The 18,249-nt window shown below is 42.5% G+C and overlaps 1 protein-coding gene across 1 annotated transcript in view; it reads left to right on the forward strand.

Annotated features, from left to right (window-relative positions):
• SVEP1 (sushi, von Willebrand factor type A, EGF and pentraxin domain containing 1) overlaps positions 1–13,792 on the forward strand; it is a 230,078-nt gene extending 216,286 nt beyond the window's left edge. Inside the window, exons 48-50 of the mRNA XM_038769610.1 lie at positions 3,891–3,986; positions 8,049–8,142; positions 13,185–13,792. Of these exons, the coding sequence (XP_038625538.1) occupies positions 3,891–3,986; positions 8,049–8,142; positions 13,185–13,215 (221 nt within the window). The 3' untranslated portion in view covers positions 13,216–13,792. The remainder of the gene's footprint in view (positions 1–3,890; positions 3,987–8,048; positions 8,143–13,184) is intronic.
• Positions 13,793–18,249: the final 4,457 nt, after the last annotated feature.

An 18,249-nucleotide genomic window follows, 5' to 3' on the forward strand; every position in this document is an offset into this window, starting at 1 on the left:
TCTGCCCTCTTCACTCCACCGAACCAACTCTCTCTAAGGTAACCAATGACTTTGTCTCCAAATCTGACAGCCTCTACTCCATCCTAATCCTCCTAGACCTTGCAACCACCTTTGACACCCTCTTCTTGAAACTTTAGCCAACCTTGGATTCACTGGCACTATCTCGTGATTCTTCTCCTATCTTTCTGACTGTTCCTTCTCAATCTCTTTTTCTGGCTCCTCCTCTGCCTCCCACTCTCTGACTGAGCCTTGTTCCCTTCTATTCTCCCTCTACACCCATTCCCTTAGGGACCTCATTCACTCCCATGGCTTCAGTTACCACTTCTATGCAGGTGGTTCCCAAATCTACATCTTCATGACCTCCTGCCTTCACTGAAATCTCACATTTCCTCCAGTCTTCAAGACATACCTACTTGGATGTCCTGCCGACACCTCCAATTAAACATCTCTAAGACTGAACTCCTTATCTTCTCACTCAAACCTGTCCTCTCCCTGTTTTTCCCATCACTGTAAACAGCACAACTATCCTCTCTCTCTCACAAGCCCATAACCTTGGCATCATCTCTTCACTTCATTCTGTGTGTGTGTGGCTGGGGGGCAGGGGGAGGGAGGTACTTGTGTACTTCACACAATGGTTGGTGCTGTCCCGTTGTTTTGATATATCACTCCTCAGATGCATTCTTTCACCCTGTTCATTTTTACTCATTGTAAGTAGCAAATGTTCTCAATCTGTTCTTATTAGAACATGTGATAAGGAGGGGACCTATTTGTATTATCATTTCAGCGTATGACATGTGGGGATAATTTGCACTAAATGAACTTCCTCCAAAACAAATTCAGATGAGAAATATGTGAGTTAGTTAAAATGTTAGTAATCATATTTCCTTAGGCTAGCGTTGTAAAATAAATTTATTGTGGCTTTTATCCATTCTCTACTAACAGGCCTATAAGTACCTCTAAATCATGTAATTTTGGTCACCTCTTCAATCTTCTCCACTGTTCTAAACTCTTATTTTTAACAAACCATTGCCTCCGTGTGACTTCTCTACCTGTGATTTCTTCCTCTGTCTGTCTTCATTAGACTACTGTAGAAGGTTATATTATTTTTAAATCAGGATCCATTTCTTCATTTTTTTTTCTTTGAATGATAAAATGACCATGAAAATGCCATGACTGATTTTCTTACCTTCATATCATAGGGTGTTTCAACAGAAATCTCTATTCTGGAAAATTAATTTTCTGCTCCTGGCCATTTTGACTGCCAGCTTGTTTCATGCCACAGTCCCAAGCACATAAAATGGAAAAGACAGCTGGTTTGATACATTTTAGCTTGGAGTATGCCCGATGTGTTTCAAAAGGTGTACTAGTTTTATTAAATCATGAACACATAGCTGATTTTGTTAAAAAAATCTTTATTTAATCATAGATTGTTCCATTGCTATTGAATAGAGAATAACAGAGATTTGCTAGGAAGACAAAGTTTGCCAGTGGTTCTTTATTAGCAATGAATTCTGAGCTAATAATGGCCTCATATAAGCTTTGACAAATAGGTAGTTTTTTTAGTAACTTTTCAGTTGTTTTTCTTTTTCCTTTTGGGATTTATAATAATTTATCAGTACTGTATGACTCATAGCTTTCATCCTTTCCTTGATGGGACACTTGCTTTATCAATTTTATATCTATATTGCTTAAATCAGCCGTATGCTGGGTACTGTTCCAATATGAATAAAGCTGACCACACACAAGTGCTTTCACATTTGGGATTAGCCTCCTCTGCCTTATAATCCTTTAGGTTCTGTGGATCAAAATTCTCAAGAAGTCTCAAGATGACTTTGGACATAGTGCCCGAAAATGGATGAATCAGACACAAACACAACCACACACACAGGAAATGTTGCTATCTGGGTCATCCTCTCCACGTACTCTGATGAGTTTAGAGTCTGTCACAGGCAGCAACTGACTAAGAAAGCTAGGGCCCTAAGCTAGTCTCCTCGTACCTGCCAGAGTCTGACCTCCAGGAGGAAGGGGGTCTCTGGTGAAAAAGGCCAAGGGAGGGAGTGATATCAGTCTTCTCTCTCCATCATTGCCTCACTCCCAATTCCTAGAGATTAGGGACAGGAGAAGGAGGAGGAGGGGACCGTCACCAGTCTTTCCATCCTTCCTGACCACAGGGAAGCTACTGTAGCCATAGACACTCACTCACACACACACAAACACTCGCATGCTCACTCAAATTGTGGGGCTCAAGGCTCATTGGAGACTACTCTTGGGAAGTAAGTAGGGGACTGTTTTTCTTTAATTGACTGGATAAGGATCCAAGACTAAATTCCATTCCCATGGCCATACAGGAAGTATATTATGGTACTGGGTCTAAATCAGGTCTTTTGACTGTAATCTAGCACAGGATCAGAAATAGAAGGGTTCTACTCCCAGTTCCGATGCTTGTCTGTTGTGTGACCTTGGGCAAATCACTTCACTTCTCTGAGCCTGTTACCTCATCTGAGGAAAATGGGGATTAAGACTGTGAGCCCCATGTGGGACATGGACTGTGTCCAACCTGATTATGTTGTATCTAACCCCATGCTTAGTAAAGTACTAGTACATAGTAAACACTTAACAAATACCAGAAAAAAAAACCTAGTGGAAAGAGCATAGGTCTGGGAGCTAGAAGACCTGGGTTCTTACCCTGACTCTGCCAGTTGCCTGCTTTGTGACCTTGGCAAATCACTCAACTTCTCCATGCCTCAGTTTCCTCAAATGTAAAATGGGAATGCAATACCCATTCTCTCCTACTTAGACTGTGAGCTCCACATGGGGCAGGGACTGTGTCCGAACTGAATAACTTGTATCTACCCCAGTGCTTAGAACAGTGCTTGACACATAGTAAACATTTAACAAATACAACAGTAATAATTATAATATTAATAATAACCTAAAGAAACACTCCTTTCAATATATGATTTGGTGCTTCAGAAAAGAGACAGAGACCTGTTCATTTCAATGAGAGTTCTGTAGTGGAAAGGCAGGAATGTATTGTTTTTCAGTTTTCATCATGCAAGTTGAGAGGTACCCTCCCACTGCTACTGAGGTTATAGCACTAAGTAGTACAGAGAAGATATTTACCAATGTGCACCCTTTTGTAGAAACTACACATGATGTTGAAATGAAGCTCATACTGCTGAGTAGTCAGATTTAGTTTCAGTATATGGATTCTCTACTTAGGATAGTGCAATGTTTTGGAGGTGTGTATATTTATCTATAGGTATATATAAGAGCAAGTCCAAACTCCTTGAATGGGTTGTATACATCCAATTATCCTCTTAACTACTACAATCTGGTTTTTGCTCCCTTCACCCCACTGAGATTGCATTCTCCAAAGTCACTAGTGACATCTCCCTTACAAATCTAAAGGTCAGCTACCTGGGACACTGTAGAACACTTCCCCCTTCTAGAAATGCTACCCAATCATGCTTTCACCCTCCCTGTTCCCTGCCAGTTTTCCTTCTACCTACCTGGACATGCCTTCTCAATCTCTTTCACTGGCTCTTCTTCTGCCCCAATTGTGACTAGTAGGAGCACTTATTAAGCACTTTTGGATGCAAAGTACCATACAGAGAAGTGAAATGTTTCCTGCCCTTGAGGAGTTTTACACTCTTATAAAAATTGTGGTATTTGTTAAATGCTTACTATGTGCCACGCACTGTGTGCCAGAACACTGTAATAAGCACTGGGCAGAGTACAATACGACATTTTTTTCTTCTTAGATACAGCACGCTTTATGATCTGAGTTTCTGAGCGTGTTCATTCTCGAAACCTCTCCTCTAGTGACCTGCAGCAAATGTTTGTCTTTACTATTTTAGTCATCCTTCTTTTCCCATCATTTTTCCCAGCCATATGCATCCTGCCCTGCCTGAATGGCGGTCACTGTGTGGCACCTTACCAATGTGATTGTCCAGCTGGATGGACTGGTTCTCGCTGTCATACAGGTAAACCTCCTTGCTCATAAAAAACCAAATGAAATTACCAACCATATTGAATTTCAAAACATTGGACTCACGTAAGGTTATTTCTCTGGCTCCCAGAGAAGCAATGATAAATGCCAATTTGGTTCAGCACTTTTGATAAATTGTTTACAATTATGATGATGTCTGAAAATGTTTGCACATACTTGCTGGATCCAGTCTCGATGGCAGAAATAGGAATTGCAGCAATAATTTCTTCATGCTGCCAGAAAGAGAAAATCAATCAATCAATCGTATTTATTGAGCACTTACTGTGTGCAGCACCCTGTACTGAACAGTTGGAAGAGTACAATATAACAGAGTTGATAGACACATTCCCTGTTCACAGTCTAGGTTCAGTCCAAGGCCAAGCGCTTAGTACAGTGCTCTGCACACAGTGCTCAATAAATACGATTGAATGAATGAATGAACTAATTTCACTACTCCATCCATTATAGAAAGGCATCTAAAGTGAATCTTCAGTATATCCATTTGAATGTCAGCTATTCAGTTGTGGAAGAACCTGGATAATTTGTTTTAATTTTTACCAAATCTCTTATTGGTGAATTGCTGTGATTTTCAGTTTAGAAAAGGGATGAATGCAGGGTTTTTTTCAAACTTCTTAGGAATTGCCAAGAAAATAGGCTCCTTCTTGGTAAAAAGCACATGCTTTGGAAAATGCATGATGAATTCACCATATTAAGTACCAAACTGGAAGGAGCAGCAAATCATCTAAAATGAAATATTTTAAAGTGAATAATCAACAGTAGCCGATTTACCCACTTTCAGAAAATTGAAATCAATCTGAATCATTGAAGCATCTGAGTTCTAATCCCCATTCTGCCACTTGTCTTTTGTGTGATCTTGGGCTTCTCTGTGCCTCACTTACCTCATCAGTAAAATTGAGATTAAGACGGTGAGCCCCATGTGGGACAGGGACTGTGTTCAACATGATTAGCTTGGAACTACCCCAGCACTTAGTATAGTAATCGCTTAACAAATACCATTTTTTAAAAGCATGTAGGTGAACATATCAAGCAAATTAATTTGTCCATTTTATGCTGTTCTTCCTATGGGAAAGAGCATGTCTGTGGGAAGTAGATCTAATGCTGACTCTTCAAGTAGATGAATGGTTGCCGTGGCTATGCCAGAAATGATGAAGGTTCTTGACTGAAGAAGGACCTAGGAAATTCTGCCAGGTGGACAGACCCAGCAGGAATCCTGATCAATAACTGGAGAAAATGGGCACTGAAGACCACAGTGGCTTCTGAGGCAACTGCTGTGGTGCTGCGAGCCTTCCAAGGGCCAGGGACCATGACTCATTCCCACCTGTGTACTCTTTCCCAGTGCTTAGTACAGTGGGAGGCAGCATGTGACCTCAGTCCTGACCTCTCAGGACTGAGGTTCTTCTGAATTTCTCAACAGAAGAATACAATTTTCAATGATTTATTTTTTCGGCCTCAAACGTGTTTATTGATTGCTTAAGTCCCCAGGCAATCTAGAAGCCAGTGGTCAGTTTGTGTTCCCCAAACCCCATTTTATCAAGAATTTTGAGAGTTTTGCCAAACTCTAAATAAATAAGGTTTATTATATTGTTTAACTGATTTGGTGAAATTTGGTTGATAGCATATGCCAGGATAATGTAATTCGTCAAATGGCTAGATTAGAAACAAGACAATGTTACTTACGAACACAAACTCTGAAAGGAATTGATATAATGGGGTCATGACAAATTATCACTTGGGAAACAGTGGACTACACTTCATTTTTGCCAGGTGGCAGTGGCCTGGGAAAGAGAGGAGGGACATGTAATTCTGTGCAGGGTCTTTTTTCCTAATTTCTCAGGGATTTTCTTCACAGGGAATATCCTTGAGAAGTAAAATTAAATTTCTCCCCCCAAAAACAGCAAAAAAAATGACCCTTTCTCTTCTACCGTGATCCCTCCCCCAAGGTGGATGCCACCTGGGGTTCAAAGAGGGCAGGTCACAACATGCCAAGTGACCATTTTTCAGCACTCCAGAAGAGCAACTTGGCTGTTCAAAAGTATATTTTCTGGGAGAAACAGAAATCTAAATATCATCGTTTTGAGAAGGCTTCTCCTGAATGCAGCTGTCATCCTAGTGTTTGGGGTCACAACCTGAGGGGAACTTTAAAGGTGTGACTTTAAAACTCACTGCAGTTTTTTTGTTTTGTTTTTTGGTTTGGTTGTTTTTTATAACAGCAAAATAAGGAGTACTTAAAATGTCTTTGTATGCAGGATTCCTCAGGCCTTGTCATGGCATCCATTGCTTACAACTGAAGCTAAGATTTTGTTGATTTTGCCAGTTTAACTGAAAGTCAGATTAGTGGGGATTTTTTTTCCTCCACATTCTCTGCCTGGTTCTTCTTAAACTCATAACCGCCTCCAGCTGTGGTTTTAGCTGGAACAGGAAATGGATCAGCTACAGTCAATTACACAGCGAAGACTTTGAGTGCAGCCCCTCTAAACTCCTCAGGAAGACTTAGCTATCCCAGCTTGTTGACCTAAAAAGGAAGGAGAAGCTTGCTATTCCAGAGATATAATTCTCAACTGTTACTGACTTTTTTCCCCTTAGGCTATAACATTCAGCTGCCTCCCTCAAAGCCTCCAGGAAATACAATTGCATTGCTGACACCTTTTTACCCTGAGATGTTGGGTGGAAAGGTGTTTTCAAGGGTTTTGCCATCCCAGGGTACTTGGCTGCAAACATGGCCTGGGGGAGAGGGACGTAAGCACCCTTCCCAGCTTTCCTAGAATTTCACATTTGAGGGTATTGTGTTCAGGATCAACCAACAGAGAGGTGGGGCTTTGGTACAGACAATTTAATCAGATGATGTGTCACCACAAAATATGGCATCAATCAGGCTAACAGGATGAAGGCAGAATTATCTGATCTATGGAGAGGCCCTCTCTCCCTTTTCAAAAACATAGATCCAGCTCTAAGTAATGGTGATTGGCCAGCTAGGCCACTGCCCTACAGAATTGTCAGGGCCTTTTATTCATTTATTCATTCAATCGTATTTATTGAGCACTTGCTGTGTGCTTACTGAGCACTGTACTAAGCGCTTGGGAAGTACAAGTTGGCAACGTATAGAGACGGTCCATACCCAACAACGGGCTCAGTTGCTGAAACCATTTTAATCAACCTGTGATCCCAGTTTCAGCCATTCCTATTTTCAGCTATGGTTTTCTAGTAGGACTGAAAATTTCTCTTACCATTCTCACATCAGGGCAGGCTTTTCTTTTAATAACCTGGAAGTTCCTCCTTTTCGAATCAGCCATCAGTCTGTGCTTTCCCTCCACTCTTTTCTTTCCAGAAGGGTTTTCTTCCTTTCCTTTTCCTCCTTTCTTTTTGCCCTTGCACTTGTATTTGCACTCTTTATTCCCCTCTCCCTCAGCTCCACAGCACTTATGTACACATGTGTAATTTATTTATTTACACTAATGTCTGTATCTCCCTCTAGACTGTGAACTCACTGTGGGCAACTACCACTGTGTTATATTGTACTCTCCCAATTGCTTAGTACAGTACTCTGCACAAAGTAAGCACTCAATAAGTGCCCCCCTCCCCACAGCACCTGTATATATGTATATATGTTTGTACATATTCATTACTCTATTTTACTTGTACATATTTATTCTATTCATTTTATTTTGTTAATATGTTTTGTTTTGTTGTCTGTCTCCCCCTTCTAGAATGTGAGCCCGCTGTTGGGTAGGGATCATCTCTATATGTTGCCAACTTGTACTTCCCAAGCACTTATTACAATGCCCTGCACACAGTAAGTGCTCAATAAATATGATTGAATGAATGAATGAATAAATACAATTTATTTCATCTGGCAGGGATTTGTTGGAGCCAATCACGCCATTTCTGAAGACTGTGTTGTTTAAAATAGACACCGCACATAAAAGTTAAATATGTGATTGCAAGTAAATGTATAGCTATATATTTTCTAAATGCGGCTTATACATTTTTTTCTTGTGATAAATAAATTTACAGTGCATGTGTATGTTTTTCAATGCAGCTGTCTGCCAGTCTCCCTGCTTAAATGGTGGAAAATGTGTAAGACCAAATCGATGCTACTGCCTCTCAGCTTGGACAGGCCATGATTGTTCCCGGTAAGTACCATTCGCCTCTGAAGGTAACACTTCATCTACTGTAATTAGGAAACAAGGCTAATTTAATGATAACTACTTGCAATTGACTGATGGCATTCCTTGTATCCAAGAGCAGTTGGTGTTGGTTCCCATGTGTAAATGGGATCTGTAGGTAAGGCAACCAGGAGATACTAGGGATCAGAAAATAAAAAGAAGGAGAGAGTTTTGAGTTGGGGAAGTGGAATAGGAGATGGTCAGTGTGGAGATAGAAATGAGAGTGGAGGAAAACAAAGGAATAAAAGGTGAAGAATCAAAGAGAAAGGATTGAGGAGCAGGAAAGGGGTTCAGGAGCTTTGTGAGAAGAGAACTTGTACCAATTGAGAAGTAACGGTGGAGTGTCCTTTGGGAAAAGACAGATGAACCTTGGACCCATAGCTTCTGAAGTTTTGCAAGATGAACACAGAGGCCAAGGCGTGAGATGCATGGCTGACCACAGACCTTGCGGTTGAAAGTTACCATTGGTCATTGTGCACCCCTTGAAACTGCCTTTCACCTAGCACATTGCTCTTTTGCTCTTTTGTTGTTGCTTTTCATTTGTCCCCAAAAGACTGACTAGCCGAATGCCAAGGGGTCCTGTCTCGTGCTACAAGTTCCCAAGAACTAGTGTCAATGGAGCCTGAGATAATGCTGAAATTGGGAGTCAGGTGCTGAGGACAGACCTGCATGGCGCACTGCCATCAAGAAGGTAGTGGCCCCTTTTGAGCAAAAAGCTTCTTATGGAAAGAGAGACAAGGACGCAAAAAAGAAAACAGCACCAGGCACTACAAACATTGAGAATAACAGCCCAACAAGGGAACTTTTGGGATGCCCAATGTGACTGGAACTGTGGACTCTACATTGGCATTTTCAGCCACACTCACATTCATAGGTGACCTTCACTGTCAGTGGTGTCTGCTTCAAATATGATGGACAAGTAAATATATATATATATCTCAACTTTTTTATTATACACTTACCGTGTGCAGAGCACTGTACTAAGCACTTGGAAATTACAACACCATAAAGTTGGTAGATGTGATCCCTGCCCATAAGTAGCTTACAGAGAGGGGGGAAATAGGGTATAAGGCTATGTGCAGTCCCCCCCATTCTGGATGCCATCCTGCTGTTGCCACCCAGCTGTCCCCTCACCCCAGCCCACATCCTGTTTTTGCCACACCTCTGCCTCTTCAGGGCTCCCAACCCCCAACTCTTCAGTCTCCTACATCTGGCTCTTGGTCCAAGTTGTCTTCAGGAAATAGCATTTCCACTCCTGCCCACTATTCCACCGCCTTCCCATTTAAATCCCAGCTCAACTCCCTGCTTCTCCAGGAAGCTGTCTTCCAGTAACCCTGCCCTTTCCACATTGTGCCAGCACAGTACACGACCCTCTCTACCCCAACTTAACTCATTCCTCAATTGCTGGATATTTTTGCCTCTTCATCTGTTTTGTCTGCTGTGTTAGATGGGAAACTTCAAAGCAAGAACTGTGGGCATTCAGTAAACACTAAATTCAACCACCTGGCCTTTCTAAAGCTTGGATCGAGCCTTTTGGAAAGCTAAATGAATGCCCCGGTTTTGTTTTTTTCAAAATACTCTTAAAAATGAGCCCAAGTAAATGTTCTTGTTCAGTGAAATTATTCTTTCTCCTTCTGCATGCATTGTGTGGTAATCACTGAATGCCACTCAGAGACAGAAATGAGGTTATGTCCCTCCCGCTCCAGGGTGAGATAGTAATGAAATGAATAAGGCTCCATGATGCAGAGCAAATGTTCGGATCTTTCTCACAACATGACCCCTCCTCTCTGGCCACTGAGATGGCTTGCCTAGGCCCCAAGAGGAACCTGCCCCTACCTTTCCACAGCAGGAGACCTGGCTTGTTTTCTTGGGTGGTGAGGTAAAGGAGCTTGGTACAGCTCCCTGCCCATAGAGGCCAGGTACCAGGGTTGGAGTAGAACCAGAAACCCCCAGGCCCTGCAAGATCTGGGTTTCAGAAAGTGCCACTGGGCTGTTTGAAAAGCAGACCGTCAAATGTGTGTTTCCAATTGAATGAAAGCTAAAGTGTGATCTAAACCTTGGAGTGAACATGGGGACAGTTCTGTACAACATTCCCCAAGCTTGCCGAAATTTTCCTCCAGAAGTTGGCCAGGTTGCCTTTGGGTGATGTGTGCTTTATGGCCTTGCTCCATGATCCTGGGCACAAATGCTGGAAGGCCACCTTTCTCCTCAATGCAGCACAAGTAGCGGCAGTGCCTCTTGGTGTAATGTGTGCTCCGGTACAGCCAGCTGGCCTTGGAGCCCATGGGGAAGAGGACTCCGGGAGAGTATAATGCCCGCATCTGTTGTGGCAGCAGCTGTTCAGTCATATGGAAAATGAGGCTCCCGACACGGAAAGTAAGGTCCCACTCACCTCGCTGCACGATGTTGGCTATCTGCCGCACCTCATCCCATTGGATGTAGACCCTCCTGGAGAACACAGAGGAGCTTAGCTCTTGTACGTGGGCTCCCTTTGGTTCATGCATGGGGCAAGGCATTCTTTTGTCCTTGAAAAACACGCACTGTGCTTTAATGGTATAGATAAAGTGATACATGTTGGTGCACCGTAGCCTGTGACAACCACTGGTAGTGCCCACTTTGTGACAGAATGCAAATTTTATCAATAATAATGGTATTTGTTAAGCACTTAGTATGTGCCAGGCACTGTACTGAGTGCTGGGATAGATACAAACAAATCGGGTTGGACACAGTCACTGTCCCACGTGGGGTTCACGGTCTCAATCCCCGTTTGACAGATGAGGGAACTGAGGCACAGAGAAGTGAAGTGACATGCCCAAGGTCACACAACAGTCAGGCCTGTACTCTATCCACTACACAACTCTGCTTCTCATAATTCTCTGCAGGTCTCCCCCTCTAGACTGTAAGCTCTCTGTGGGCAGGGAATGTGCCTGTCATATTGCTCTACTGTACTCTCCCAAATGCTTAGCACTGTGCTGTGCACACAGTAAGCATTCAATAAATACAGTTGATAGGTCTCTCCACAGCACCAGCTCCAGGTTGATTAAGGCACCAGCCTGGGTCTCGTAGACCTCTGTGGACCACAGAGCACAGTTTATATAGACCCAGAGATCAGGGTCCAGGATGAGAAGGCTGTCTGGCCTAGCTGTGACCCGATTCCCTTCTTCATGACCAAAGCAACACTTCCTGTAGTCCTTAGGCACCGGGTTGGGTTTAAGGGATGTGCCCAGTTTCTTCAAAAACCCATACATATGTCTTCGTCCCTCTGACCATCTGTGGGACATGCTCCAGTACTTTGCTGTACATAAAGGAGCATGTTGGAGATCCTTCTATAGTACGTCCGCACTAGGTGACAGCACCACCTTGGTCGTGTTCTGGTCTTCATCACCTTAGAGTCTATGATCCTGTAACATTACAGGACCTCCATGTTCAGAATGATATCTTGCTGGCTATCCACCTCAGACAGTGCTGGTAGAACTGGTCAAGTTGTTTGATATGCTGTCAGTATGATGTCCATGCCTTACAACCACCTAGCAGTGGTATAGCAACAACAGTCCGGTAGACGTCGATCTTTGCCTTCAGGTTGATTCGTCTTTTCTTCCAGGATCAGTGCTCTGGATTTGCAAGCCCTGTAACTGTCAATATCAGTACAACTTCTGATGGCATCATTTGTAAAAGCATTTGTGAGAGCCTGCTGCCCAAGTAGAAGAAATTTTTGAGCTGTACCATTTTTTATAGAAAACAAGTTAGAATTCATTCAATCGTATTTATTGAGCACTTACTGTGTGCAGAGCACTGTAATAAGCGCTTGGGAAGTACAAGTCGGCAACACATAGAGACGGTCCCTACCCAATAACGGGCTCACAGTCTAGAAGGGGGAGACAGACAACAAAACAAAACATGTAGACAGGTGTCAAAATCATCAGTACAAATAGAATTAAAGCTATATGCACATCATTAACAAAATAAATATAATAGTAAATATGTACAAGTAAAATTATTAGAGTAATGAATCTGTACAAATATATACAAGTGCTGTGGGGAGGGCAAGGAGGTAGGGCCGGGGGGATGGGGAGGAGGAGAGGAAAAAGGGGCCTCAGTCCAGGAAGGCCTCTTGGAGGAGGTGAGCTCTCAGTAGGGCTTTGAATGGAGGAAGAGAGCTAGCTTGGCGGATGTGTGGAGGGAGGGCATTCCAGGCCAGGGGAAGGACGTGGGCTGGGGGTTGACGGTGGGACAGGTGAGAACGAGCAGCAGCAGCATGAGGGAATAGCAGCATGGCTTGAAGCAGCATGGCTCAGTGGAAAGAGCACGGGCTTTGGAGTCAGAGGTCATGGGTTCAAATCCCGGCTCCGCCACTTGTCAGCTGTGTGACTTTGGGCAAGTCACTTAACTTCTCTGTGCCTCAGTTACCTCATCTGTAAAATGGGGATGAAGACTGTGAGCCCCACATGGGACAACCTGATCGCCTTGTATCCCCCCAGTGCTTAGAACAGTGCTTTGCACATAGTAAGCACTTAACAAACACCATCATTATTATTAGTAACGAGGTACAGTGAGGAAGTTAGCGGCAGAGGAGCGGAGGGTGCTGGCTGGGCTGTAGAAGGAGAGAAGGGAGGTGAGGTAGGAGGGGGCGAGGTGATGGAGAGCCTTGAATGGTTAGATGGCTTAGAAAGTCAGCTGCATCTGCAGTTCCTTCTGCTTCTCCCTAGCCCTTGCAAAATTCTCCTCTCTCCAATTCAAAACCCTGGTGCTTAACTACCCAGCAGTTTTTAGAAGTTGGAGAAGAGGGAGGGAGGGCTGTGGGGAAGTTGGTGTTTCACACTTTCTGCCAGCATGAAGGTGAGGACAGTGTTTGGGGTGTTAAAACTGTGATCCTTGTTGGGACCATGCCCATATCTGCTCCTGTGATGACCCAGACTAATCCCAGTTTTGCCTAGTTGAAGAAAACTCCTCAGAGCTGGCCTATGTCGACATGATGCAACCCACTCATTTTGCTTTATTTATTTCTACAGGAAAAGGAAGTCTGGGTTCTCACCTTTTTAAACACAAGACAGTGGCTCACACAAAAGAATGGGATTATCTCTTCAGGGAAAACCCTAAGTATTCTGGAACTTCTGCATTGTAAATCCCACGAGGTGCTGAGTTTTTTGAATTTTTTTGTCGTGGATTTTTATTTTGTGATATATTTTCCTATACTTTTCCATTTCTAAAAAATATGCCTGTATTTTCATATATGAAAGTATATTAAGTATATGCTGCTACACACACAAAAATATACAAGCTCTGCTGTCTGTTGGGAAAATTCCTTGTATACATTTGGTCATTGTTTTCAACTCCTTGATTATGGTTTGTTAATTAAAATATATTTTACTGCTAATTAATGTAGTGCTGTAAATTTGCCATAGCATGAGTTTGTTAAACCCAAGATATAATCCAGAGGCTGAATTGTAGACAATCAGGAGGATTAATGATTGATAAATTTATCCCATCATTCTCTGATAGCAGGTTCTTATTCCATGTGCCTCCTTAGGGAGTTGAGAGACCCAGCATGGATGAGTGCCAGACACTCTGCATATCCACATACATTCATTTCCTTTGAGATACTGTAACAATAAAATTTTCCTTTCTATACAGCCAGAGATTTAGTAGTGAAACCATTTGAATGATCACATGGGAGATTTTCCACTCCTTGGTATAAACCACAGGAAAAACTAGGTACCATGGAAACAAGAAAAGGCATAATTCATTTCCCTTCAGGTAATATTCGGAACAGGTTTGTCTCTCAGTGAAGAGAAACAAATGCCCTGGCAATTGAGAATTATAAAGTACACAATCCTCTGAGGCACCTGCCCCGCTCAGACCTCGTAGTCGATTTCTTTTCTTCTGAATGTTGCCCTGCAGAGGCTTCCACAGGTCATGAGAATGGTATTACCAGAACCTTACTCACTAACCCGAGTCCCTCCCTCCAGGAAAATTTTAGATCTTTGAACTAAGCCAGGAGAGTTGATCAAGGTGAGGATTGGCTTTGTGACGATTAGGGGAGTGCGCTGTCTGAAATTTCCCCTTAGGAAAAGAGAAGGAGAGTTACCTCCGTGGCCAGAACTGACTCCTAATTTAAGCATTGTCCTTGTTTCCTTCAACCCTCTCTTTTTCCATTTTTTCCTTCTTCCCTTTATTTTCTTTTCTCCTGTTTTCCTCCATTCTTTCCATCCCCATCCACCTCCATTTTTTTCTGAACTCTCATGCACACATTCTCTGCCTTCCCCTTTCTCAGCCTTCCCTAAATGTAGGTTTCATTAAGGATTATTTTAACAGTTTCAACAGTCCATCATTAAAAAGCAATTCATAATCACTTGTGATTGTGTCAAGAGAAAAATTATTGGAATTTGGGACATCTGAGTACCCCAAGTGTGACCGGGACTGTGTCCTATCTGCTTATAATCAATGGTATTTATTAAGCACTTACTGTGTGCAGAGCGCTTTACCAAGCACTTCGGAGAGTACAACAGAGTTGGTAGACGTGCTCCCTGCCCACAATGAGCTTACAGTGTCAAGCGCTTAGTACAGTGATCTGCATACAGTAAGTGCTCAATAAATACGATTGAATAAATGCTTATATTGAAAAGCTACTCAGCACCTTCTCCACCTTCTCCTATCAGTCTTTCTCAATTCCCACTCCTGGACTTGGGCTCCCGTTTCTCAATTGCTGAAACTGGCTGAATATGCTTCTTTCTTTGCCCTTTTCAGCTGTCAGATTTAGCTGCAAGTTGCTCAGCCTAGTGTCATGCAGTACACAACTGACCCAATCAATCCATCAGTGGTGTTTATTGAGCATTTATTGGGTACAGAGTAATCAACCAATCAGTGGTATTTTTCAAGTGTTTACTGGGTGCAGAACACTAAACTAAACACTTGGAAGAGTACAATACAATAGATTGGTAGACACATTCCCTAACTGCAAGGAGCTCGCACTCCTGCCTGGGGCTAACACTTTCCCTAAGCCTGTTGGAAACCTGAGGATCCTTCAAAGACAGGGAAACTCAAGTTTTCTAAGACTTGATCATATCTGGATTTGAAAGGAGGGGGTGGTGGGAGCTTGATCTGAAGTGGCTAATGTGGTCTGCAAGAGAGAGAAGCAAAAATTGATGGGTTAACTTCTAACACCTTTACCAGCTAGCTCTTCCGTCACCCTTGCCAAAGTGGGGCTGGACACTAATGATAATAATAGTAATTGTGTCTAAGCACTTACTGTGTGTCAAGCACTGTGCTAAGCACTGGAGTAGATACCATATAATCAGATCAGACACAGTCTCTGCTATCTTCCATGGGGCTCAGTTATTCATTCACACATCAATGTAGTGATTCCCTGGCAAGAGAATTGCTATTTTGCCTCTGTAAGCCCTTTCAAAGTGCTGTTAAAGTATTTCCACGTATGATGTGTAACTAGGCTTTTCTCCTCCCCTTAATCATATGCTTCCATTACCCATTCCCAGGAGATCCTCCAGGCTTAATTCCACTTTCCAACTCTTTGTAAGGAGAAACCGGTTCAAACTAAAGGAAGGTATTATATTCTAGTAAGTCACCCCCACAGCCCCTAGAACAGCCATAAAAATAAGTAAGAGCCCATAGTTGCATGGCCAAAATGGAATTGAAAGTGACCTGCAGGAATGTTTGTCTCCTTTGTTGTTTAGCTGTCATGGGAATCTGGGTTTGGTGCTGCATTCAGAATGTACTTGCTGAAGGCAAATGCTGTGTTATTGGGTGGGGGTGGCAGGAGAAGGGGGTGAGGAGGATTCTTTGGGTAATATTGAGTGGGGCCAAATAGAAATGTGCCCTTAGTGGGTTTTTAGAAGTATTTCCAAGGCTGTGCTAGAAGATGGGATGTTGCTATGCCACCAATTAGCGAGATTTGATCAGGTCTAGGCACTTTGTGGAAAATACCCTGGATTCTTATTGCCATGCCACCTATTTGTTTCTGTTGTGCCTCCAAGTAATGATAGTAATCAGCCTAACCAGAGAAAGAGGAAACTAATCAGTACTGCAAGGTAACAATGGTAAAGTAGTTCCCATACTGAACTCTCTTGCTCTGTAGGTTTCCTTTAGCAGCCATTTTGCATATTGAAAAGTACTCCACCATAAATTACAATTCAACTATCTTCTGAAATTCTTAGCAGTTGACTGAGGCATGTCTCTGTGTGTGTGTGTGTGTGTGTGTGAGTGTGTGTTCTAGTTTCACTGTGTGTTTAAATCTGTTGATATGAAAATTCAGACAGCTATCAGGGAATATCAATAAATTATGAGACACCTGAATACCAGAAGAAGAGAAAACTGATGAGTCATTCATAGAAAGGATAAAGACAAATGGGAGAGTCCAGATTCTGACACCAGGAATCAGCATGAAAACCAGTTCTGTGTATTGGCAAATAACCTTATTCCTAATCTCATGTCTTTGCTTATTGGAGCTATGCTCATATTTTTGTGCCCTGTCTGCCATCCTACTAAAATACTCTATGGAATGAAATCTATATCAGAAAAAAAAATATTTGGCAGAAAGTAAAGCAGGGTTCCCTGATTACATGGATAGTTTCAAGCCCTAGACATTGGGAAGTGAAAGAAATGCACTCATTTTGTTCCGCCATCTCCCCAATTGCTCCTTAGCTTTTCCTGACCCTTGTTCTTTTCCAGAGTACCACTTTAATTAGATGCATTTCAGTCCTGCATTTTGACCACTAATTACCCTCTAAAACAGCCATTTGAATTCTCATGGGCTCATATATCTAGGGTCTGAGAGAAATTAGACTAACCTAAAAAAAATGGGCAATTGAAAAAGTGCAAAGCACTGTAGTTTAAGCTAATTCTACAGTGTCCTCAGGTCATTGAGCTCACAGCTGGGGGACAGATCATCACAATGAGATTTTGAAATGCAGACAGGGCTAATTAGGATTTTGCAGATTGGAAAAAGATTTTGTTGGCTGGTAGATTTTTGGAACTTATTTGCAAGACTCTATTAAATAGCTGGATTCAAACAGAAGCATTGTCAACTTCTTTGGCCAGCTCATGTTTCTGTTCATTTGGAAGTGGCAGAACTCTTGTTCCGAGACGCCTCCGTTTTGATTTCCCACTGACCCTTATTTTGATAAACCCATTAAGAGTGCCCTCTTTCCCTCCCTAACAAGTTCTAGCTCACCTAGTAAAGCACCAGAGCTTCCCCTTACTGAATCATGTCCACTTGGTATCTGGCAAGAACAGTGCTTGACACATCAGAAGTGCTTAATAAATATGATAATAATATCTTAAGCAGTGGGCTTGGCTATTACACATCTTGGAGAATGGAACACTGTGCCAGGTGTGAGCCCATGAAGAAAACTCACAGACCAACCAGAAAAACTGGAAAGGATGAATGAAAGTCAAAACTGCTGAAAGGCAGCATTTAGCCTGAACTCCCTGACCTCTCCCAATTATACCCCTCAACGTGCTCTCTCAAAAGGAACTGTTTTGGGCATTTTAATTAAGTGTGTGATAGTTGTGAATTAACAAGATAAAGAACCCCAACAAGATGGAAAGACTTCAGTAATTCCTTTCCCTGTCAAGCTGAGATGGGAAGCTTGGGCACATCCCAACTCCAAAAGATTCCTTAAGCTTTTCTCCACATGACTGTGTGGTAATTACAGTCTATGCTTCTGATGTTAGCAAAAAGAAAATGCTTTTAAGAACACAGCATTCTAGGTCTGTGAAAGAACCACACCAAATAACCTCAAGGCTCTTTCTCCATAATGCAAAAAGTCCGTATAGGCTGATCAAAGAGCCTATCATGAGGCTAAACGTAAAGGGTTTCAAGGTGCTGCACAATCTCAGAAAGCACGTTGTGTCAAGTTTTCCTTATCCTTTGAGAGAACAGGGCATCAAAAAGCATCCTTGAAGGGATAGAAAAAAAACAGGGTGTTTTTACTGTTTACCCTTCTCAGTTTACCCTGCCTGAGGCTTGTTCTTGAACATTCATTCATTCATTCAATTCAATCGTATTTATTGAGCGCTTACTGTGTGCAGAGCACTATATTAAGCACTTGGGAAGTACAA

Source organism: Tachyglossus aculeatus, chromosome X4 (genome assembly GCF_015852505.1).
Source record: "Tachyglossus aculeatus isolate mTacAcu1 chromosome X4, mTacAcu1.pri, whole genome shotgun sequence".
NCBI classification, from domain to species: domain Eukaryota; kingdom Metazoa; phylum Chordata; class Mammalia; order Monotremata; family Tachyglossidae; genus Tachyglossus; species Tachyglossus aculeatus.